This window comes from Trichosurus vulpecula, chromosome 5 (assembly GCF_011100635.1).
Source record: "Trichosurus vulpecula isolate mTriVul1 chromosome 5, mTriVul1.pri, whole genome shotgun sequence".
Lineage (NCBI taxonomy): Eukaryota > Metazoa > Chordata > Mammalia > Diprotodontia > Phalangeridae > Trichosurus > Trichosurus vulpecula.
In genome coordinates, this window is record NC_050577.1 from 250,944,964 (window position 1) to 250,969,803 (window position 24,840).

General features: G+C 39.0%; 1 protein-coding gene across 2 annotated transcripts in view; it reads left to right on the forward strand.

Moving 5' to 3' along the window:
- CPM (carboxypeptidase M) overlaps window positions 1-14,189 on the forward strand; it is an 81,944-nt gene extending 67,755 nt beyond the window's left edge. For both annotated transcript variants that reach the window (XM_036759568.1, XM_036759569.1), the window contains exons 8-9: window positions 5,590-5,738; window positions 11,037-14,189. In XM_036759568.1, coding sequence (XP_036615463.1) covers window positions 5,590-5,738; window positions 11,037-11,291 — 404 coding nt within the window. In that variant the 3' untranslated portion in view covers window positions 11,292-14,189. The remainder of the gene's footprint in view (window positions 1-5,589; window positions 5,739-11,036) is intronic.
- Window positions 14,190-24,840: the final 10,651 nt, after the last annotated feature.

The following is a 24,840-nucleotide window of genomic DNA, read 5'->3' on the forward strand; positions in this document are numbered from 1 at the left end:
CTTATTATCCATCATAGAAAAAAATTAATAAAAGCCCACCTGCATATGTAATACTTTATAATTATTTGCAACTTCTTATTTGAACTACACAAATATCCGTATGCCACTTTAGTTTCCCCAGTACAAATCCTCTTGGCCCCATTTCACAGCTAGGAAAGCTGATGCTAAGAGTTCAAATAACTTCCTTAAGGTTATAGGTAGTAAGTGGCAAAACCAGGTCTTTGAGGACCAGAACATTCCAAGGGGGTAACTGGACACCTGCTTGGTGACCTTTTGTCCATTTATTTTCCAAGGTAGGAAAGGACCAAGCAGTGGCTCCAGCATCCCCCCTCCCCCCTGGAAATCCTGCCAAATGCATCCAAGCTAGTATCATGGGCCTCTACCCAGCCTGCTTCCGGAAAGTCCTTTGCCAGTATTTCCCACAGCTGCTGGTCAAATACAATGAACAAAAGAGCAATATATTAACTGGGATCATCTACAGTTCAGAGCTCCAGCTGTCACTCAGTCTTTACTCATGTGGTCTTTGTAAAGCTCTTTGACTTTGTCAAATGTTGATGTCATCTGCTTCTATTTAGAATGTCCTCCCAGAAGAAAGATCAGAAATTGGCAAATGTTTTTATGCTGTAGTGTCAAGAGAAGGGGAGGGAGGGAAGAAAGCGTTTGGGGTTTGGTTTCGGTTTTTGCCAAACTCTTACCCTAATCCTCAACAAAAACTATCCTTTTTTTTTTAGAGACCATATAATTTCCATCTTCAATTAGGTTCTAGGGTTTTTGTCCATCAACCTAGGTCTTTCTCCTTTGCTAGTTTCCAAACCTTCATTGATCTCTGGTTGCTAGTGCTGAGTTCCCAGACCTTAATCCCCTGGGTCTGTTAGGTTCCCTGGATTTGTACACATGTGCATGCCCAAATTCCTAATTACCTGCCTCCTTCTGTCACTGCAATCACAACTGTATGCCCACTTTGGGCATCCACTCTCCTTCCTCCTTTACTTTCTGTCTGCCACAAGAATTGTACCACAAGAGTATACTTTCTGGGATATGTTCAGAAGGGGAAAAAAGGACATACAAGTTTAGAAAAAATTCATGAAAAGTAAAGTAATAAGAAATGTATATGAAAGAAAAAATTACCCAAGTCCTAGGTTCATTGACCCATAAGCTTGCTTTCTAAATGGAGTCATAAAATGTAAGTACATTCAACAGGATGTAAATGTCACCAAAAAGGTTTCACTATAAAACATACGTGATCAACCTTCCTTTAATCAACCAATCCATCATGACCCTAAAATTCATTCACCCTTCACATCCAAAATCACTTCATCCTGAAAATCCCCTCATCTTTATCCTATGGATTTCCTCATCTAAAACCTTCCTCCCAGATTTATTTTTCATTCATACCCTGTAACCCCTGTTACAAATAGAAATAGGCCAGTAAAACAAATTTACCATGCTGGACATGTTCAAAAAAATGTACGTCTTCATTCTGCATTCTGAGTCCATCACCACTCTATAAGGGGGTGGGTTATAGAAAAGGCAAATGCTCTATCTAGGCCTATGCCCCGAATCATTTGTCTCTTCTCTAATCCATAGCTTTAGCCAAGCAGCAGTAGATAGAGGAGTCAAAAGACATGGGTTTCAATTCCAGCCCTTCCTTCCACTTACTTCCATTTGAGACTTTGGACAAATCACTTTATTTCTCTGGGCCTCAGTTTCCTCACCTGTAAAATTGGGATAATAATCCCTCACAGGATTGTAATAAGAATAAAATGATATAATATTTATAAAGTGCTTTTGCCAATTCTAAATGCTAGCAATTATTAGTCAATGAGACCTCCTGTCTCTCAGGCCTGTGTTTTTACCATGATGTTTGAGTTCTCTCCTGTAGCTAGACTACTTCTTTGCTCTGACTCAGGAGGTGTGTCCATAATGGCTCCCTTCAAGAACTATAGAGATAAAGGAAGCTAGGCATCAGTTGCACATTCCACCGAATCTCTCTTTCTCTCTCTCTCTCTCTCTCTCTCTCTCTCTCTCTCTCTCTCTCTCTCTCTCTCTCTCCCCCTCACTCTCCCTCTCTGTCTCTCTCTCTCCCAAGAATAACATAAGCAACAAAAGAAAGGAATTTTTTAGAGGGGAGAAAGAAAGTAAGGAGACAGGGGGTTGTGCATTGAATATCAAATAACTGCTCATGCTCATAGTATAGAAGGGAGGTGTAGTTTATCCACACAGAATGTGATTGGTACAAAATCCAACCTATGGAGTCATTTCTTGCTTGGTTAGAAGACCAGCAGACTGCATACCCCATACTAACCATTCCAGGGCTTTAATGAGTGAGAACACACTAGCTTAGAAAAGAAAAGATGTAACGTCCCCTTGAGTCAAGTAAACCAAAGACTGAAGGTTGTGTCAAGTAGAAAAGATATGATCACTGCAGCATTGTCTTCCCTTCTATCTTTCATTGAGAACAAGGGAAGCATTTTTCACTCAGGTCTCATCATTTTCTTCTAGTTTAGAAACAATTCTGCTTTGGAAAAAGAAAATTGTCACTTGTGACAATTTCAATCCTGAAATGGAGTCTTTGCAGGCTGGCTGTAATATTTTTCCAGTGCCCCACGGTCAGGGTTGCAGGGGAAGGAACATGATTTCTCCCAGATTCTTGCTGGGGAAGGTTTCCAGTTGCCGTTTTGATGCAGAAAACAAATTAATTAATTAAATAAAATGACTGCATGGATTGGTGCAGCAATTCTGCCCCCTTGTGGTTTCAGACTGAAATTTCCCATTGCAGCTACAACCAATTTCAAGGCTTACTTGCGATGCTTTGATTTCAGGGTCTTTCTTAGAATGTCTTTCCTACCCTTGTACCTTGAAGTCTATGGGAAATCTTGTTTCCTGGACTTCCTGAGGATTGGCATCTGTTCTAGTGCTCTTCAGCTCTGACCTTGACATTGAAATGTCTAGTGGCTTTGCCATCAATAACCCAATTTCACCCTTTGACATGATATATTTCTAAAGACATTGAGATTGCCATTACTTCAGACTGGACTCTACATTCAAAAACCTTATTGTAGTGGATTGAGCACTGTATGTTGGCAGCAGGAGAGTGGGTAGAGTGCTGGACCCAGTCAGGAAGACCTGAGTTCAAATACCATCTCAGACATTTATTAGAAATGTCTCTTAACCTTGTCCATCTTCGGTTTATTTATCTGGATAATAATAGCATCTTACAGGGTTATTGTGAGGATCAAATGAGATAACTCATATAAAATGCTTTTGCAAACCATAAAGCATTATGTAAATGCTAGAGATCATTATTAACTAGCTGTGTGACCTTGGGTAAGTCATGCGCAAAACGGGAGAAATAAGTCTTATTCTATCTAATCCACAGGGTTCATATGGGGTGGGGCGTGGGGGGAAATGACATAACATACGTGCAGCTGAATGGCCAAAGGTCTCCAATAAGAGAGAATACCACTCTATTATTGTACCACTCCCAGGCAGCATCAGATCTCCCTATTGCATTTTCAAGAACTGAGCTTAGAGCAGACCTCTAAGAATTTCTTCCGATAGTCCCATTTTTTATTTGAAAAAGCTAACAGCCTGGAAAGAAAAGAGCAGTTTGGTCAATGTCATGGAGAGTTAGCCTGTTAGAGTAGGTATTAGAGGCAAGTTCTGCCTTCTTTGTAGGTTCTAGCATCATAGTATTTAGAACATGGAGGGGACCTTAGAATTTACCTAGCCCAATCCTCTCACTTTATAGATTCTTTGTTCCCTAGGGGCTCTGGGGCTTAGATTAGAATGGGAAATCCCTTCACCTATTGGGAAATGTCTTCTCTGGGCCTAGAAGAGGATCGTAGGGTATAAGATCATGGATTTAGAGCCTGAAGGGACTTCTGATAATTTCTGGAGCTATTCAGCAATCTTCAGTCATTTCTAAGAAATCTTAAATGGAAAGCATGCTGTGCCCTAAGGTTTCCCATTAAAAAAAAAAAAACCCTGACATTCAAGCTGTGGTCCAGAACTACCCAGCAATCTAAAAGGCTAGACAATAAAAACCAGGGAAAAGTTTTGTTCACCGGTAGACACAGACTAGCAAAAGGACTTTGTCCATCCCTAACTGCTTTGTTGTAAGAGAACTGGGCAAAAAAGAAAAAGGCCACATTTCAGCTACACCAGCATTAAAGATTTGAACCACATTGACCCAGGCAAGATTATTTGCCTCTCTCACTTCTGATGTCTGCCCACCTTGTCCTCTGATGCTTGGCTAGAAGAAGATAAGCCGATGGTATACTCATACATAAATTTGACATTCCTGGGTGTTAATAAATGAAGTCAAGTCAGGAAGGGCAAGCTCTGGAGTCAATGGCTAAAGTTCAGTATTCGGAGTCAGGAAGACCCGAGTTCAAAAACAGCCTCAGACTCTTTCTAACTCTGTAATCCTGGGAAAGTTATTTAACCTATCTGCCTCAGTTTCTTCATCTGTAAAATAATAGAACCTACTTTTGAGGATTGTTGTGAGGATAAAATGAGATATTTATAAGATACTTTTGCAAACCTTAACGTGCTATAGAAATGCTAATTATGACAGTGATGATAACTAACATCTCATATCTCAGCTTACTTTACCTTTCTTATTTTCCCGTGCAATTAACAAGAGGGAAAGGGCCAATATGTACAAAAACATTTATAGCAACTTTTTGTGGTAGCAAAGAATTGGAATGCTCATTATTTGGGGAATGGCTGAACATTATACGTATGCATTATATACCTATAATGGCTGAATACTATAACTAAAATAAGAAATGGAAAGAACACCAACAACTGAACAAACAAACAGTCAATCAAAAATCCTGTTCAGTGTTGATGCTGATAGCATTCAGTCGTGAAGGAAGTTGAAAACATATAAATGAAAAGTCTTGAATCAGATCCAGGAAAGAGCTATGTGCTTTAAAATGGCATCTTCCTGGTGCTTAGTCTGACAATGGGATTCAAGAGACCAAAGTGGGGGTGTGGCTATCACGCCACCACCACCATCATCTTGGATAGGGAAATGATGTGAGGCGAAGCTGCCATCTCATCAGTAACTACTGCTCCAACTTTGTAGCATCTATAACTGTGCTCAGTCTACAGCTTTTGAGCTGCCTGATACGACCTCCATTCCCACCTCCTGCCTCTTCCTTTGAGTTTTGGATTGGCAGCCTCCATCTCCAACTCTCATAGTCTTTGGTTTACTCTCCCTAAGCATAATTTGAACCATTGGACTGCTTCATCTTTCCCATAAAATTCCCCCCTTTAGCCTTTAACCACCCTACAGGTGTTGGGACCAGTTGGGTGTCTAGCAGATCCTAAGCCAAAGATGTTTCTATGGTTTCCTATTTAATATTTAATATTCCTATTTAATAATAGGAATATTCCTATTCCTATTTCCTATGTTTCCTATTTAAAGTTAATATTGGTGGATTTTTTCTTCTACAAAATGTTATCTGATTATCTGAACAGTCAGATATTTTAAGTGGAAAAAAAAAAGTTTTATTCTTCTAGTAGGCTATAAAACTCTGGAGATCTACACTCCCCCCCTTTTTTTTTCTTGCTTTGCAGGTATCAAAGGTCAAGTTTTTGATGTGAACAAAACTCCAATACCAAATGCAATAGTGGAGGCTAATGGCAGGAACCACATATGCCCCTTCAGAACCAACAGATTTGGAGAATACTATCTTCTTCTTCTGCCTGGATCCTATACGATAAATGTAAGCATATAATGTGATGTGGGTCAAATTCGCTTTGAAAAGACAAGGCTTTCCCCCAAACAAATTTCACTGGGTGTGACATCAAAGAGGCTACGGTTGGAAGGATTGCTTGGTTCTCAAACAATACCTCTGGAATCTTAAAAAAAAAAAACTATAGGATCTAGTAACTGACTTGCTTCCTTCTTAGGGATGAGACTTGCTTCCCTCATAGGGATGCAGTTTGGACAAATGCAGCGATGGCAACTAAAAATAAACCTTTAGGAAATTAGACATGCCTTAAGGATAGAGGGAAGGGATAGTGATACATTTGACATAATACAACAAAGAACAATTTTTCTGAAAAGTCTGAGATGGAAAAAGTCACATCAAATATTGGCCAGTTGGCATTTTTATTGGTCAGCTAATATTTTTTTGGAAAGACAGACCATATCCCAAACATTTAGAGTTTAAGAAGTTCAGCACTGAAGGGATCTGAGAGGTAACCTATTTTAACCAATATTTGAGACCCTCCTTAGCATCTCTACAAAGTTTTCATCCAGTCTCTGATGGATGATCTCCAGCGATTGGGAACTCAGAGAATTTTAATGTTGGAAAGGGTTGTCCACAGCCTTCTGGTCCAACCCATACATGAAAGGCATCCCCTATAACATATTCAACAAGTGATCATCCAGCCTTGGTCTGAAGACCTCTAGGTCTTTTTTTCCCCAAAACCTTACCAGGCAGCTTCTTCTACTTTCAGATTAGAGGGTATTTTTTATCTTAGATCTAGCCAAAATCTGCTTCTCTACAACTTCTACTTATTGGTCCTCACGGAAGATTAGTCTGGCATCAGGATAAAGGATGGATTAGAAAAGGGAGAGAGGAAAGACTTACTAAGAAGACTTTTGCAATAGTCTAAGTTGGTGGCAGTGAGGGCCTGAACTAGGGGGATGTCATTGGGAATAGAGAGGAGGAAAAACATTTGAGAGATATCGCAGAGATGGGCTTGTTAACTGATAAAATATAAGCAGTAAAGAAGATGAAGATAACACTCTATGACATAGACAGTAAGGAGTCAAAAGGAGGAATACATATATTGGAAAAGATGACAAGTGCCATTTTGGAGATACTGGGTTTAAGGTGCCAGTGGGACATTCTGTGGGAAATATAGGTCATTGAAGATGCATCTGAGAATGAAGGTCAGAGCTGGATATAAAGCCTGGGAAGTCACATAAATAGATGTAGTTGTTTTGTTTTAAGAATTTGCCAGTGACGGGGAAGAAACATGGGATGATGGTTGGAGTAGAATTGTAAAGCAAAGCTTATTTGGGATTCAGAAGACTCGAGCATGCTTGTCAGTGTGTGGGACGGGTCCGATGGAAAAATGCATGAGAGGAATGTCTTGGTTTTCAAGTAAGTGGGTTCAAGGGCCCAGGCGAAGGCGGTTAACTTTATTACAGACTGTAGAACCTTTCCTTCTGTAGCCAGAGGGAAGATTATACTGAGAGGTTTTTAGGAGGAGAGATAATAGTGTTCCCTTCAGATAATCTCCATCTTCTTGGTGTGGGGTGTAGCTGGATACAAGAAAAGGAAAAAAAAAATGAGGTTTAGAACAATCTCTGTAGGGACTGAGCTAGGGAGTAATTAAAGCCAAGATAGAAAAGTTATCAAACAGTTGGGAGGAAGGTATAGTAGGGGAAAGTTTATTTTCATTTTGCAGCATTTACCAGCAATACACCTTGAAACAGAGAAATCAGAAGTTTGAATCACTTAGGAATGATAATTTTCTACTTGGGAATGGTTGAAAACCATGGAAGGGTTAAGTGATTCTAAGGCAGAAGCTAACAAAATGGCTTGGTAAATAAAGCCAAAGTGTGGGATGTGAATTAGAAGAATAAGGATGGGTCAAGAAAACATAAGTAAAAGCGCAGATCAGGTTTAGGGAGAGTGGAAGAGGTAGAAGAATTAGAAGGTGATGGTCAGAGAGAGAAATTCCAAAGTTCAAGATCTTAGAGGTATTGCAGTTTCAAGAGATTGGTGAAGACTACAGTGTGTTAGTGTCAATAAAATGCGTTGGATAAAAAGGGTCTTTAGGTTGAGAAATTGTGTGGTCAGATTGTTATGAACAGATGTCATGAACACTGACATCACCTAGGATGATAGAAGAGAATGAAACGGAGAGAAAAACTGAAATCATGTACCCAAATCATTGAGAAGGTTGGCCAGTGCCCTGAAGGTCAAGAGATAACAATAAGAACAGGGAGTTGTTTCTGAGTCATTTCAGTCGTGCCCAGCTCTTCATAACCCCATTTGGGGTTTTCTGGCCAAAGATAGTGGAGTGGTTTGCTGTTTCCTTCTCTAGCTCATTTTACAGATGAGGAAACTGAGGCAAACAGGGTTAAGTGACTTGCCCAGGGTCATACAGCCAGTAATTGTCTGAGGTGAGATTTGAACTCAGGAAGATGAATAATTCCTGATTCCAAGCCCAATGCTCTATACACTGCAGCACCTAGCTGCCTGCTACCTCCACTATGTACTGTCAAAACCTTGCTTTTGTACTGATTTGAAGGGAGTAGGAGGTGGGAGAAAGGGATCTTTATCCCTTCAAAGGAGATCCTGCTCCTCCTTTCTTTTTGTTTTTTTGGTCAGAATATAGTGGACCTTCATGATATACATGATTAGAGAAGCAGTTGGGTATACTGGAAAGGAGGACCTGAGTTCAAATCCCAGCTCTGACATTTACCAGATGTGGGAGTAACCTTGATCAAGCCATCTATACTTGTTAACCTCAATTTCCTCATATATAAAATGAGGGCATTGGACTAGATGGCTCCTGAGATCACTTCTAGTTTTAAATCTATGATATGATGATCCTTAGGAGTTTGGCCTCCCTTGCTTAGAAGGGCCTTTTACTTTACCACCACCACCCCCTTTTTCCCCACAACCTAGTAGAATGGTCCCTTCTGTGTACACTGGAATTCACTGTGGTATTTCCTTTTGGCTAGGAATCCATACACCTGGGTGGAGTAAATCTAATGAATAAATGAATTGCTCTCTGTGGTACCAGAGGCAACTTTAAATGCATAAACTTCCTTTGAGTACAAGGACATGCCAACACCCCAAGGGATTCTGCATGACTTGTACTAAATTATTTTCCCATTTAATAAACATTAAGCTTGCTGCCCTGGATTTTTCATTCCAGATTCTTTGGATATTAAATATATGCAAACATTTTAACTATTAGGCAGATTGTGAGTCCTCATTGTAAATCAAAAAATTATTGTGCAGCCTTGTATATAAGGAGGCACCCGTACATACCAGGTGTCGGATTATTTACGCCCCATTAACCAGCCTGGCTTAAAACAAATTGCCTATAGTTACTATAGCTCTCATAAAAACGTTTGGTGGGTGAAACCTCGAAGGTCAGAACTAAGAATTCTGTTATGATGTGACTTTTTAGCCAGATATATGGAGTGTTGTGTTCCATTCTGAGCACCACATTTTAGAAAGGACATAGATAAACTGAATAACCCTTTAAATCAGAGTAAGATGGGTTAGGGCAGACCTCAAACTGGTATTATTTAACGATCAGTTGAAAGGACTCAAGGTGTTTACCTTGCAGAAGAGAAAACTTGGCAGGGGTGGGGACCTTGATAACTGTCTTCAGGTATTTGAAGGATTGTCACCTGGAAAAAGGACTACTTTTACTTAGCCCTAAGAATCAGGAGCTGGGGATACAAGATACAGATTTAGAGATGATATGAGGAAAAACAGTGTGAGCTCTACAAGAATTAGAATATGCTGCTTCAGGAGATAAAGTGTTCCCACTCATTGGAGGTGGCCTGGACCACTTGTTGGGGGTGTTATAAGGCATTCTTGATCTCCAAGATCTCTTCCAGCTGACATTCTGGGATTCCCTCCCTCAGGGTCTCCATATTCCCATTTACCAAAGATTACACATATATAGCATTTTTTGACATGAGAATCTGGTTGCAGGCTTTTTTTTCTGACCATTTTTTCCTCTTAAGAAATGTTAGGTGCTGCTTCCCTCTTCTTTACAGAGGCGGGGGACTGACCCTAAGTATGAAATCATGTATACCACCAGATGCAGTTCTTTTGTGGGGTCAACCTTTGGTTTTGCTAAACTGCCCTTTTTTCCTATTTTTTTAAGTCTTTGTTACAAGCAATTGTTAGGTAAGGGAGGGATAAGTCTGGAAGTGATCAATACAAAGAAAATGTTTAGATAAATAAATGAAGAAGGAAAGAAAAAAAGGCAATTATTCTGGGCGCTGGCAGAGACACTGACAGGGACCTTAATCTTACAGAGCCCCAAAAATCAATATGAGGTCCATACAAGTGTAGGAGGTAGAGATCTGATTCCCACCCTCCGTCCTTTCTCTCTTTTCACCATTGTCACTGGCTGAATGAGCTGTCAATCATCCAAGAGCTCTGATTCCCTCCCCACCTTTTGACCAATCACTGGCTGAATGAGCTATCAATCCCCAGTTGTACAGCCAAGGACCATTTCAATTGGTTGTCATTTCACTCAGATCGCTGGTTCAGCCAGGCAGTGACAGGGCTCCAGGCTAAAAGGCCTCCTCTTTCCCTTCTGCTAATTCAACAACCAAGGATCGTGGGCCACCCTCTGTATGCAGGGTTGTGTAGTGCTGAATCTAAAGATTGCTCCCCAGTATCTCCCTCATGAAGCTGGAGGAATTCTGGGGTGCCAGAGTCTGTACCCCCAAGAGCCAGGATGGGTTACATCCCTGACTGTGACAACCCACAGAGACAAAAATCCAACTCTGATTCCAATTTCCCAAGACGGACATAGGGGCCTATTTCAAGTTCTTTTGGAAAGCATTCAGCTCCAAGCTTAAATTAACTCTGGAGAGAAAATAAATTGCTGGGAAGCTTACTTTGCATGCTTATTTTGTTTACAAATATTGTGACATTTCCTTGGAGGGAGCCAGGAACACTTATTCTCTTTGGTGCAAATTTGGAACCCACTCTTTTGCCTTCACTGAGGGCTTGGCCACCATTCCCAGAAGAAGACCAGGGTAGAATTATAATTAGCCTTTTGCTTTCTACTTCTCAGTTGCATGCCTGGACTTTTTTCCATTTTATAGCCTTGATTCCTATCCAGGGTCCCTGGAAAGCTCACTGAGTGCTCAGGAAGGATTCTGACCTTGACTGGGGAGGCACCCAAGCAAAGCTTTGTGGGAACTGCACAAAGATGATATTTTTATCTTTCAGTGTAGAACATGCTGGCAAGGTGGGACATCTGAAATGAGTCAAATGATGTTTCTTGTTTCTCCTCAGGCTACGGTCCCTGGACATACAACAATCCTAAAGCAAGTGACCATACCAGAGAACACGCAAAACTCCAGTGCGCTTAGGGTCGACTTTCATTTCCCATTCCAAATGAAATCAAATTTTAATGGGACGACCCGGGTTTCATGTTCCGAGGTTCCTCTTTACATGTATTTTAGAAGTCATTCTGATAGATTGAAGTCATGTTTTATCTCCTTAGTTTTATTGACTTTTGTATCTATCTTTCACATAAGTAAACCATGAGAACTGCACTCCCCCCCATTCCAGGAAGTGTAACGAACAAGCCAGGCCACCTCAAACCTTGCCCACTCTGTCTCATCAGCTGCCTGATCTCCATGGATTTTTCCCTAAGATGGGGGCATTTAATTCCCACATAGCTGGATATTCCTGAATCACTCAAACTAGGTGGAAAAGCCTCAGTAATAGTTTTAAGATAGCTATAAAAATCATGCCAGAATCATGCCCATAATGATGCTGCTCAGAAATTCCAAAATGGAAAGTTGGTTACCTGTTAAGGTGGTTCACAGAACTCCAGATCTTCCCTCAACTTTCACCAACAGAACCTGGCTCCATTACAGCTAAGCAGGGTTTGGGGGAGACCAGAATCATCTCCTGGTCTATTGAACCTGCTAAATTAGGACTTGACCATCTGTCATCTGGACCATCAAAATGTATTTTCACCTTGTCACTTGGGAGCTCTGACCTCTGAATGACCTCTCATTCTTCAACCATTAGAATAGGACTGCTTAACTTACGGTTGACAGACACCCAACAAGTGAATGGAGAGATTTCAGGAGGTCAGGATGGAGGGAAGGATTAAACATTTTCACTGAACTCTAACTGAAATTTAGCATTTACTTCAATTAATATTTTTTTAAATATATTATTCTGAGATGAGGTCTATATGTTTCATCTGACTACAAAAATGGTCCAAAATAAAAAAATTAAAAACTCCTTTTTAAGAACAATCAGCCTTAGCAGCCCAACCTTTGAGGAGCTTAATTCTGCCCCTCTTCACCTCTATTGGCACATGAATTCTTTGAGTAGGATACTTGGGAAGAAAAATTTTTAATTTGGGAAGGCTGTGAGGGGAGGGTAAATGGGTGGTTCCTAAGAGTTTCAAGATTATTAATGGAGGTGAATTAAGCCCAAAGGCTACCTTGGAGAAAGTATACCTATCAGAAATGAAGGAAAAGATGAAGAAGAAGGTACATACTGTTAGCTGCTTCCACCACCTTCTTAATTAGTACTGCTGCTAGGCTTGGAGTCATCTTGGGAAACATAAAATTAATGAGTACAAAGTTGTTCCTATAAGGAGAAAAATGGAACCCACTTTGCACAATAAATGAAAATTCCCAAGTGAATTCAAAAGAATGAGACTGAAATCAATCAACATTTAAGGTTGCCTGCAAGACCTTTGCCAAGTAGTGGAGGTTGGTAGTACAGAGATACAAAGATTTTTTTGTAGGGTTTAGAGAAATCAATGCTAGAATTATAGGTCAACATTTAAAGTTACATTGGCTGGCTGGACCGGAGTAAAATACAGAAACATGCTTTGGCAAGATTACTAGTCACTACATCAGGGTAAGGCCAGACATTGTCTCACCGAGTTCAGAACAATGGATCAGTTTTTGGTTTTATTTTAATTTTGTTTTTAACGACAGGCCAGTCTTTTCTCCTTTTAGCCTTAATGCTTCCAGCAGATTCTTCCTCTGTCCTCCCAGTTTGGAACTACTTCTCCAGTCTGACATGCTAAAATTATAGAGGTCAGGAATTCTGGCAGAAGATGGAGAGGTCATATGGAGGGTGTAGATTGTAGAAAGATACCCAGGGCAAACTGTCTAGGAATCAATGCCATTAGCGGTGCTATGAGGAATGTGATAGATTCACCAATGAATTGACAAAGGGCCTACAGGACCGGATGGAGCCATGGGGGTAGGATCTCAGGAGTACAATACTACTATGGGCCCCTACTCAGAAGCTGTGTAGGATCCTGGATCCTCTTATGGAAACACGTCCTGAAGCAATGCCTTCCCCCTTCTCTAGCAACCCCATTATAGAGTGTTCCTATTTAAGTCAGTAAATAAATCTAAAAACAATGGCTTTACTGAGCCAAACATTATAATTGTTTTTGTTGCTACTGTTGTATTATTGGTGCTTTTAAAATAGTATGTTACCGTAAGTACCATTACAATTAACTTGATTGTAAAGGATAGCTATGAAATCTCTGTTCTAATACTTCAAGCAATACTCAAAATACAACACAATATAAGTACCAAAAAAGTATTGTTCTGAATATAGGTTTGTATAAAACTTGGGTGTGGCCCATAAGTGGTGGTGTTTTTCATTGCACACCAGTGTATTTTCAAAGAAATCTCATTTTCAGAGGTGTGGCTTGTGTGTTCGGATCAGTTAGTCAATTTCCTTAGGGTTACCACCATAATGGAATTTTATCTACATAAAAAAAATGAAAAAAATACCACCTACTTCTGGTAAGAAACTCAATGCAGGAAGTGAATTAATTTCAATTGTTCTTGTCTTACAGAAAAATGTTCACAAGGCATAGAGACCATGTTGAGTCTGTTCGAGTGTGCCTTGAAACTGGTGGGTGCTTAAAAGTATAGAAAAACCAACACAAAAAGGGGACCACGTAGAAAGGAACCAAATGATCTAATCTCCTAAGAGAAGGGATTTGCTTTCTCTATATAACTGTATCACTACGTCACTACACTCTAAGTACAAATTAGTCATTATGGTTCACCAGGAGATGAGTGATGAAGATTCAAGTTTTGTCCAAAAGGGCTGATTTTCCCCAGCTTTTCCTACTGCTGTTAGCACTTTATTTAAGGGTACTATATGGTAGTTAGTCAGCATGAAGGGACACCTGTTAATGTCTCCATTTTCCTCCCTTTTATTTAAACCAATAGGATGGAAATACATGTAGCAAAAATTCTTAAAGTTTCATATCTGTATTTATAATATAATGTTAAGTGTCAATGTACACAGTTTATAAAGTATTCTTATATGCTCTGGTTGAATTAACTAAATGTTTTGATATTTTGCGTTTTTACATGTATCTTGAAAGCACATTGCAGAAGAAAGTCTTCATGGTGATTAAATTGGTCTTGTAATTACATAAAATATGTATTAGTAAATTTTCATTCGAATATTTTTAAATTTCTGGTCACCTTAACTATCTACAATATAGCCACAAACAGGGTCAGGAGTGGTGGAAGACCACAGCTATAAGGAACTTGACTTTCACAAAGCCAATGCATTTTATGTAAGCTGAGTCAAGGCCTCACCTTCAAGTTCAATGATTTAGAGTTGTGTATAAAGGACAGGAGGGTAGATGGGACAGCGGATGGAGCGCTGGGCCTGGAGTCAGGAAGACCCATCTTCCCAAGTTCAAATGTAGCCTCAGACACTAGCTATGCGACTGGGCAAGTCACTTAACCCTGTTTGCCTCAGTTTCCTCACATGTAAAATGAGCTGGAGAAGGAAATGGCAAACCACTCCAGCGTCTTTCCCAAGAAAATCTCGAATGGGGTCATGAAGAATCCAATATGACTAAGCAACAGTAAAAGAAAACAGTGGGTTTGAAAAGCAACAACAGTCATCCTAGCCTCTAGAAGGTAAAACAGACATCAAAGGGGGAAAAAAAATAGAAAAAGACAATAGAAGTGTGTTTTCGAAAAGATGCTGGATTTGGAGCAAGAAGACTTTGGACTATGGGCAGCTAGATGGTGCAATGAGTAGAGCACTGGCCCTGGAGTCAGGAGGACCTGAGTTCAAATCCGACCTCAGATACTTGACACGTTTACTAGCTGTGTGACCTCGGGCAAGTCATTTAACCCCAATTGCCCTGCCTTCCCCCCTTAAAAAAAAAAAAAAAACAAGAGGACTTTGGACCAAATGCCAGCCCTGCTATTTGCTCTCTCTATAAATTTAGGCAAGTGATTTGACCACTCTGGCCTTTAGTTTCCTTATGAGTAAATGAAGGGTTTGAGTAGATGGCCTCAGAGGCATTTTCCAGCTCTAAATCTATATTTGTATGAAGTATAAGAGCCAATGACTTGGAAATATTTAGCTTATATATAGCCCAAGATAATAAGCTACTGTATGCCCAGAATTAAATTAAGAAAGAGCAGGCTAGATCAAACTTGGGAAATTAATGCAGCACTTTTAATGATCCCAAGAGGATAACCTGACACGAGAAGCAATCTTTTTTAACAGTGGTATTTTCCTTGGGATACTTAGTGGATATAAATCTTGGACAGAAATATAGTGGGTGAAAACAGACTGTAGTATATATCCATTGAAGAACCTATATGAAATAGATGGCAACAACTATGTCCATGAAATCTTATGTCCAGGAAAGAGGTGGGCAAAGAAAAGGAAGGAGGAGCCTGGAATGCAAAGAGAGCAGATCAACATCCCAGGTGCTACCTTGGTCTTTACACAGCATGAAAAACCCCAGAGGAGGGGAGCCTTTGGCATGTTGGGTGGATCTTTCATAGGGTATCCATGGGGGATAAAAAGGACAAGAATGACCTAGAATGAGCCAGCATGGGTAAGGTTACACATTATATTGATAGAGTGAGTACTCTCATCTGTGAGATCCTGGATCCATTAAAATATTAGTTACAGAAGTAGTAATCACTGAGCCACTGTGGCTTCACCAATAAATCAGTTATGCTAAGCCAATATCCTTGCTTTTAAAAAAAAAATAGGGTTACTAGTCTAATAAATGAGAACACAGTAGAGACCCAGAAAAATGTTTGACAATAGCCCTAAATATACTAGAGACTGTGGATTCAAATAATTGGAACACAAAGACAAGGAGGTCCACAGTATAATAAGAAAAAGAATTTTTACTGGAATAAGCTTATATTGGGGCAGTTAGATGGCACTGTGGAGATAGCGCTAGACCTGGAGTCAGGAAAACTCATCTTCCTGAGTTCAAATCTGGCCTCAGACACTTAACTAGCTATATGACCCTGAACAAGTCATTTAACCCTGTTTGCCTCAGTTTCCTCATCTATAAAATGAGCTGGAGAAGAAAATGGCAAACCACTTCAGAATCTTTGCCAAGAAAACTCCAAATGAGGTCACGAAGAGTCAGATACAGCTAATCAACTAAAAAATCACAAAATCTTGATCCAGCTAACCCACCCCATGCCAGGGAATGTTTCCAACATCTCTGACTCAACTGAGATAAAGGCTTCAGTGAGCTCAATAAAGGTAGTCTCTTTTATACAGAATGCCCCTACGTATGTATCTAAGAGAATCATGTGGGTCTCTAAAAAGTCACGGATAAGGAAGTCCATATTCATGCCATCACCTGGCTGAGCAAGCATGGCATATCATTGTATTATTCTGGGGTCAAGCAGTGGTCCCTCCTATGGTTGTCACTGAGAAGAGTTTTTGTATTCAAACTGTCTTTCCATATTAAATCTTCCTCCAATTTTCAGTCTTTTATAATCTTCCACGCTATCCTTATGGATAAGATAGCCTATGCAAACCTTATGAAACGCTACCTATTATAAAATGAAGAGATATGTGGTCTATATGATAACATGTGGATTTTCAGAACTGAATGGCTAGACCCAAAAAGTGGTAATTAATGGGGTTGGTGTCAAACTGGGAGAGAGATTGTTTATCACAGCTCTCCAAGGAGCTCTCCATGGTCTTGTGAATGAAGGGATTGCTATGCTCATATGAAGATATCAAAGGAGATAGTATGAAGCTTCAAGGAATGGCTAATATTTTGGATGATTAGCCAAAAAGATCTCAACAAGCTAAGACAATGGCCTAAATCTAATAAGATGGAAATTTGCTTAGGATAAAAATTACTTGGGATAAAATACAAGTTCATGGAATTAACACAGACTAGAGGTATCTCATGGGATGTCAGGTAGATAAAGGTTTGTATTAAACGATCCAGGAGTTTTGGGGGACTATAAATCCAGTCACCCAGGTATACAACCTCAGAGTCATTCTGTACTCACTCTCACTCCTTTCCAGGCCCTGTCAATTCTACCTCCACCTCTCTCAAATGTTTCTCCTACCTTCTCTCATAACACAACCACCTTAGCTCAGGCCCCCATCACTTCTCACTGGAACTATGGTTATAGTTCCTCACTTAGTCTCTCTGCTTCAGCCTTTCCTCTATCTAATCCATCATCCACAGAGCTGTCAAAGGGATTTTCCTACCACATTGCTACCCTGATCTATAAATTCCAGTGCCTCCCTCCTGGCCATAAGATCAACTGTCACTTCATCTTCATCTCACCTACATAAAAAATATCTATTTTGTATAAGCTTTATAATAAAACAATACAATTATTAGAAATAGTGGTACATTATATAATTTACAAGTTACACAAATACATTGGGGTACATGCAAAAAAATTTCTACTGACTGGGGGTGCTTGATCAAAAAAGTTGGGAGAATAACTAGACTAGATGACCTCGACAATCCCTTCTAATGCTAAGATTTTATGACTATCTGAGGGAATTAGGCAGCTAGGGTGCTCAGTAGATGGAACATTGGGCCAGGATTCAGACAAAAGAGAGTGTAGATTGCGGAAGGCAGCAGTCAGAAACAAAACACTTTTGAGGATGGACAGGGTGAAAGGAAGACACGACTTCAAATATAGCCTTGACCCCTGAGCTGTGTGACCCTGAGCTTAACTTAACCCTGTTTGCATCATTTTCCTCATCAGTAACATGAACCAGAGAAGGAAATGCCAAAACTCTTTGACAAGAAAACTCCATGGACAGTATGGTCCATTGGATCACAAGGAGTTGGATATGACTGAAAAACAACAGGGAAATTAGGGACTCGATGAGAGGGGAGATCATAATAACCTTCAAATATCTGAAATTCTGTCTCTGGGAAGAGACTTTTCAACTAGGCCCAAGAGGCAGGAACATAATGACCAATGTGTGGGAAGTAGATTTCAAAATGACAAGTTTTCAAAAACAAAGTGAGATGCCTCAGGGGAGTGGCAAGATACTCATCGCTATTGGTACATAAGTAGAAGCTAGGTGTACCAGGGATGTTTTGGATGGAATTACTGATTTAGGTAGGTAAGGTTTGGCAAAAAAGATTCCTTCCAACTCCAAGATCTGAATGGTTTATTTACTGAAAAGGGCAGAAAAAAGTTTTTGCATAAAGTAAAACAAAAAAGTCAGCTTGGGGAAAAATGTAAGCTATTATTAGAATAGCTAAGATGAAAATTTACTTGGGATAAATACAAGTTCATAGAATTAACACAGACTAGAGGTATCTCATGGGATGTCAGGTAGATAATGGTTTGTATAAAACGATCCAGGAGTTTTGGGGGAGTTATAAATTCAGTCACCTTTTCATAAGTGAACAGTTTAGTGGCTGAAAGGGGCAAGGAACTTGTCTTTAATAAAAACTGCCAAAAATGTGTAAAGAAACAGAATTTGGTTGCCAAATGGAATAGAAAATGGATTTTTGCATAAATAAGAAGGCTTAGATCTATTTATAAGAGATGTAAGTTGCTGCTCCTTTTGCATGTGAATGGTTTGGTAGCTAAAAGGAACTTAAAAATTACTTATTTACTAAAAACTTAACAAAATGCAAGTGGGAAGAAAGGTTTCAGAGACAGGATATAAAGTGGACCAATTTGAGGACCGAGATCACAAGGCATTGTGGTCCCTTGCCTCATTTGGATATACCCGGTTTTAAGGCCTGAAAGGTTTAAAACATAAAACAGTAAATCAAATAAATGTTTAGAGACTTCAAGGTGATGGAATAAGAGCTATTCATTTCACAACTAACAGAAAAAGGGTGTTTGTGAGGGTTGTTGGTTTTTGGGGTTTTTTTTGGTGTTTTGGTTTTTTTTTTACTGAAGGGAATGGTGAGTTAGCAGGAAGCTCTGAGTTGACCCACTGATAGAAGTGAAGAACAGAGCCGAAGAAAGAAACTAACTGCAGGGAAAGTCATCTGACTAGAAGGCTTCAGTTGCTACGTCACTACTGAATGAAGGCTGAAGCTCCTTGAAAGAGAGCTTTAAATCCAAGTCCCCTCTTCCATTACACCAAACTGTATTCTAATGCAAACCACTTAATCAAAGTCCAGGAAACAAACTGTCCAGCTACCTCCATTTAAATGATCCCTATGGAATCAACTACCCAGCAAAACTGAGCATAATCTTTCAAGGGAAAATGGATATTCAATGAAACAGAGGCAAGCATTTCTGATGGAAAGATCAGAGCTGAATAAAAAATTTAAATTTCAAACACAAGACTCAAGAGAAACATAAAAAGGTAAAGGGATTCAGTAAGTTTAAACTGTTTTCATTCCTACATGGGAAGATAATACTTATAACTCCTAAGAACTTTCTCATTATTAGGGTAGTTAGAAGTATACATAGACAGGGCACTGGGTGTGAATTGAATATGATGGAAGGATTATCTTTGAAAAATTAAAGAGAAAGAGGAATGCATAGGGAGAGGGAAAGGTGGAATGGAATAAATTATCTCACATAAAAGAGGTGCAGAAGAGCTTTTACAGTGGGCAGGAAGGTGGGAGAGGTAGGAAGGGCGCACATAAACCTTATTGGAATTGGATCAGAGAGGGAGTAACATACACACTCAATTGGGTATAGACATCTATCTTACCCTACAGGAAAGTAGGAGGGGAAGAGGATAAGAGAAGGGGAGTGGGAGGGAGCTGATAGAAGGGAGTGTGGATTGGGGGAGGCAGTAGTCAGAAACAAAACACTTTTGAGGATGATCAGGATGAAAGGAGAGAGTAGGATAAACGGGGGTAAGGGGCATATTGAGAGAAAAAAAGAGTAATAACTGAAAAAAATTGAATAACAAGGTTCTCTAATAAAGTACCTTATTTCTCATATAGAAAGTTGAGTCAAATTTATAAAAATAGGAACCATTTCCAATTGATAAATGGTCAAAGGATTTGAACAAGCAGTTTTCAAACAATCAAAGCTAATCTATAGTCATATGAAAAAATGCTCTAAAATCACTATTGACTAGAGAAATGCACATTAAAACAATGAGGCACCATTTCACACCTATCAGATTGGCTAATATGACAGAAAAGGAAAATGACAAATGTTGGCAGGGGTGTAAAAAATTGAAACACTGGATTTGTGAATTGATTCAACCATTCTGGAGAGCAATTTGGAACTATGCCCAAAGGGCTATAAAATCGTGCATTCTCTTTGACCCAACAATACCACTACTAGTTCTATCTCCCAAAGAGATAAAAAACAAAAAGGAAAAGGACCTGTATGTACAAATATATTTATAGCAGCAAAGAACTGGACACTGAGGAGGTGCCCATCAATTGTGGAATAGCTAAACAAGTTGTGGTATGTGATTGTGATGGAATACTATTGTGCCATAAGACATAAGGAGGGGCAGCTAGGTGGTGCAGTGGGTGCACCAGCCCTGGAGTCAGGAGGACCTGAGTTCAAATCCAGCTTCAGACACTTGACACTTACTACTTGTGTGACCCTGGGCAAGTCACTTAAGCCTGATTGCCTCAGGATTAAAAAAAGAATGATTAGCAGGATACTCTCAGAAAAACCTGGAAGGACATGAACTGATGCAAAGTGAAATGTGCAGAACCAGGAGAACATTGTACACAGTAACAGCAATATTTTACAATGATCAACTGTGAATAACTTAGCTGTTCTCAGCAAGACAATGATCTAAGACAATTCCAAAGGACTCATGGTAAAAAATGCTATCCACCTCCAGAGAAATAGTTGGAGTCTGAACATGGATCAAAGCATATTTTTTTTTTACTTTTTTTTGGGGTGGGGAGGTCTGTTTTCTTTCACAACATGACTAATATGGAAATATGTTGTGCATGACTGCACAAGTATAATCTATATCAAAGTGCTTGCTTTCTCAATGAGGGGGAAGGAGTGGAAGGGAGAGAATTTGGAATTCAATTTTTTTTTAAAAAAGAATGCTAAAAATTCTTTTTATATGTAATTGGGAAAATATATTAAATAAATATTAAAAATACTCGGCCAAGAAAACTGCTCCTCTGATCAATCAACTTTATTGACATCATTAGAGGACGTCAGTAGCTCTGCAGCATCTACATACTGATGTTTGGTTGTTGTATGTTTCCTATATGTGTATTATCCCCTCCTTTTTAGGGTAGTAACCTATCGGTGCGTTTGCCCTTGTGTATATGGGGGAAACTTTTTTGTCATTTTTTCCTGCTTTAATTAGATGCTTTTTGCTTTGAAAAAAAAGTGTTTTGTCTAAATGTGTATATATAGAAACTTAAATATTATGAGGGTTGTGGGTTTGGTTTTTTGTATTTTTAAGAGAAGTAAATATTTCTGGTTCTACATTCTCTGGCAATTCTAATATTAAAAATAATTTAAGTACACACAAAGATCAGATTCTAAAGATAACTATTAGGTTTATTGTGGGTACCTTTGGCCCCCACTTAAGCCCCTTATTTGCTGTGATATTCTGGAAAGAGCTTTAACATTTGTGAAGGCTGTTTGGGGTGGGAGGTTCTTTTCTTTTTAATTTTTGAACCTGGGTTTTTCTTGTCTTTCCCAGGCTGGAAGCGCAAAGAGCCCTATTCCACTGCCAACAGGCATGGAAGTTTTGTTTGTTTGTTTTTCGGTTTTTTATTAGACTTTTTATTTTTAGTTTACAACACTTAGTTTTATATGTTCTTGAGTTTTAAATTTTCTTCCCTTCCCTCCCCTCCCCCCTGACTCCCAAGACATGTGCATGCAGTCCGATACAGATTCTACATAGACCTTCACATTAAACTTTTTTACACAATAGTCAAATCGCAAAGAAGAATTATGACCAATGGAATGAATCATGAGAGAGAAGAAATAAAACCCAAAAAAGAGGAAAAAAAATAGAGAGCAAATAGTTTGCCTCAATCTGCATTCAGATTCCACAGTTCTTTCTCTGGATGTAGCTACCTTTTTCCATCATGAGTCCTTTGAAGCTGTCTTTGAGCCTTGTGTTGCTGAGAGGCAAGTCTATCAAAGTTAGTCATCACAGAATCAACATGTCTGTGGTTGTGTATAATGTTCTCCTGGTTCTGCTCCCCTCACTCAGCATCAGATCATGTAGGTCTTCCAGGTTATTATGAAGTCCATATCTTCCCAATTTCTTATAGCACAATAGTATTCCATTACATTCATATACCACAACTTGTTCAGCCATTCCCCAATTGAGGGGCATCCCCTTGATTTCCAGTTCTTGGCCACCACAAAAAGAGCAGCTATAAATATTTTTGTACATACAGGTCCCTTTCCCACTTGTGTGACCTCTTCGGGATATAGCCCTAGGAATGGTATTGCTGGGTCAAAGGGTATGCACATTTTTATAGCCCTTTGGGCATAGTACCAAATTGCCCTCCAAAATGTCTGGATCTGTTCACAACTCCACCAACAATGTACTAATGTTCCGGTTTTCCCACATCCTCTCCAGCATTTATCATTTTCCTGTTTTGTCATGTTAGCCAATCTGACAGGAGAGATGTGGTACGTAAGAGTTGTTTTGATTTACATTTCTCCAATCAATAGTGATTTCGAGCATTTTTTCATATGCCTATAGATATCTTTAATTTCTTCCTCTAAAAACTGCCTGTTCATATCCTTTGACCATTTCTCAATTGTGGAATGACTTTTATTCCTATAAATTTGGCTCAGTTCCTTGTATATTTTAGAGATGAGACCTTTATCAGAGACATTGGTTGTAAGGATTTTCTCCCAATTTTCTGCTTCCCTCTTAAATTTTGTTGCGTTGGCTTTGTTTATACAAAAACTTTTCAGTTTCACATAATCAAAATTATCCATTTTGCACTTTGTAATGCTCTCTATCTCTTATTAGATCATGAATTCTTCCCAGGCATGGAAGTTTTGACCTATGCTGCCTCCAACCTGGATCAGTTTGCCCCTCTTTAGCCAGCCTGATGTCCCACCCTAACCCCTCTTGGGGGGTCATCATATTGGTGCTAGACTGCTGGGACACCAGAAGGGCGTTAGCTCAAAACATCTGACCTCAGGTTGAATCCACCAGACTTATTATCCCCTGGAGCAATAAATTCAGACATGTACTACCACACTTGGCTATAAAGCAATCTAAAAAATCATTCGTTATAAACATAGTAAACATTCATACAATCAATCCAATCTATCGACAAGTATTTATTAAGCACTTACCAAGCGCCAGGCATTGTGCTACGCTAGGTTCAGAGGATACAGATAAGGAGTAACTTCTACTCTCAAATTTACATTCCATCAATTAAACTTGTTCCGCACCTATTTACATTTTAAATAAGTGAATTTCAGCAGACAACATAGCATAACTTTTCAGCCATTTCCTGTCTCTAACAGCCTTCTTTTTATATAGTCAAAGGTCAAAACTCTATTGGCTCTGATTTTATATTTTGCATGATTTCATAAAAGTCCTTCCAGATTCCTATATAGTTTGCATACTTGTCTAGTCTTAATTGCAATGTGGTATTCCACTATCTGTTGGACATTTAGACTGCTACCAGTTTCATGGGTTGGTTTTGTTTTGGATTTTTTTTTTTTTTTGCAATTGCAGATCTCTTGATAGCTTTTAAAAATACCTTCAAGTTGTATATTCTCAACAAAAGAATGGGTCAGGAAGCATAATCGTTTTTAAGCTATTACAGCATACTGCCCTCCAAAATTCTCTGTTTTCAGTTTTCCACCAACAATGAATAATAAGCCTGACTAGCAATTTTATTGCTTTTATTTATTTTGGGGGCCTATTGGAGAATCTGAGATGATGCCTCAAAATTGTTTCAATTTGCATCTCTTCATTAAAATTGTTAAATTCTTGAAAAATTACCATTTTTTTCTTTTGCAAATTATTTGTTCAAAACCTTTGACCATTTATTCACTGGAGGCTAGGAATTGCCTTTGTAAATTTTTACCAGTTCCTTATACAATTAAGATGAAATTTTTGTAACAGATTTTTCATACTTTCCCCAGTGTTATTTTCATATTTTTCTCGTAAAAAAATGCTCAATGTAATCCAACATTTATTATGTTTCCTGTTTACTCCTTTTTCTTTTTTACATGTTTTATATCATCTGGTTGGAAATCATCAAGATAGATATCTATGAGACGGAGGTCTAAATTCATTTCCCATTCATCATTAAACCAGTCTTCCCAAACACATTTCTTAAATAATGGATCTTTTCCCCCATCAGCTTATCAAACCCTAAAGTACATAGGATTGGGCATCTGGAATCTCTATTCTGTCCTACTGATTTATTTTTGGACCAATATCAGATAGTATTATTAATCATTTTATATTTTCAAATCTGGGAATGCAAGACTACTTTTACCAGTTTTTTTTATTATTAGTTTTAACTATCATTCTAAGAAAATTGCATAGTGCTATTGAGTTATATCTGAGGTCAGAAATTACACTATCATTCTGACCTTTATTTAGTCTTTCCTGTACATAGAGTACTGGAATGGAGATAAAAGACACAATCCAGGCCCCAAGAATCTAGTTGGAGAAATACAAATATACACAGAAGATTCTTGAAGTAATTTTCAACCTGGTTTGGAAGTAGGTATGTGGATGAGTTTAAGGTGAGCTAGGTGGCTCAGTGCATACTCAGCTGTGTGTGTACATAGCTGTGTGACCCCAGGCAAGTCACTTAACCTGTCTGCTTTAATCCACTGGAGAAGGAAATGGAAAACCACTCCAATATCTTTGCCAAGAAAACATCATGGACAATTTTGGCGTGCTA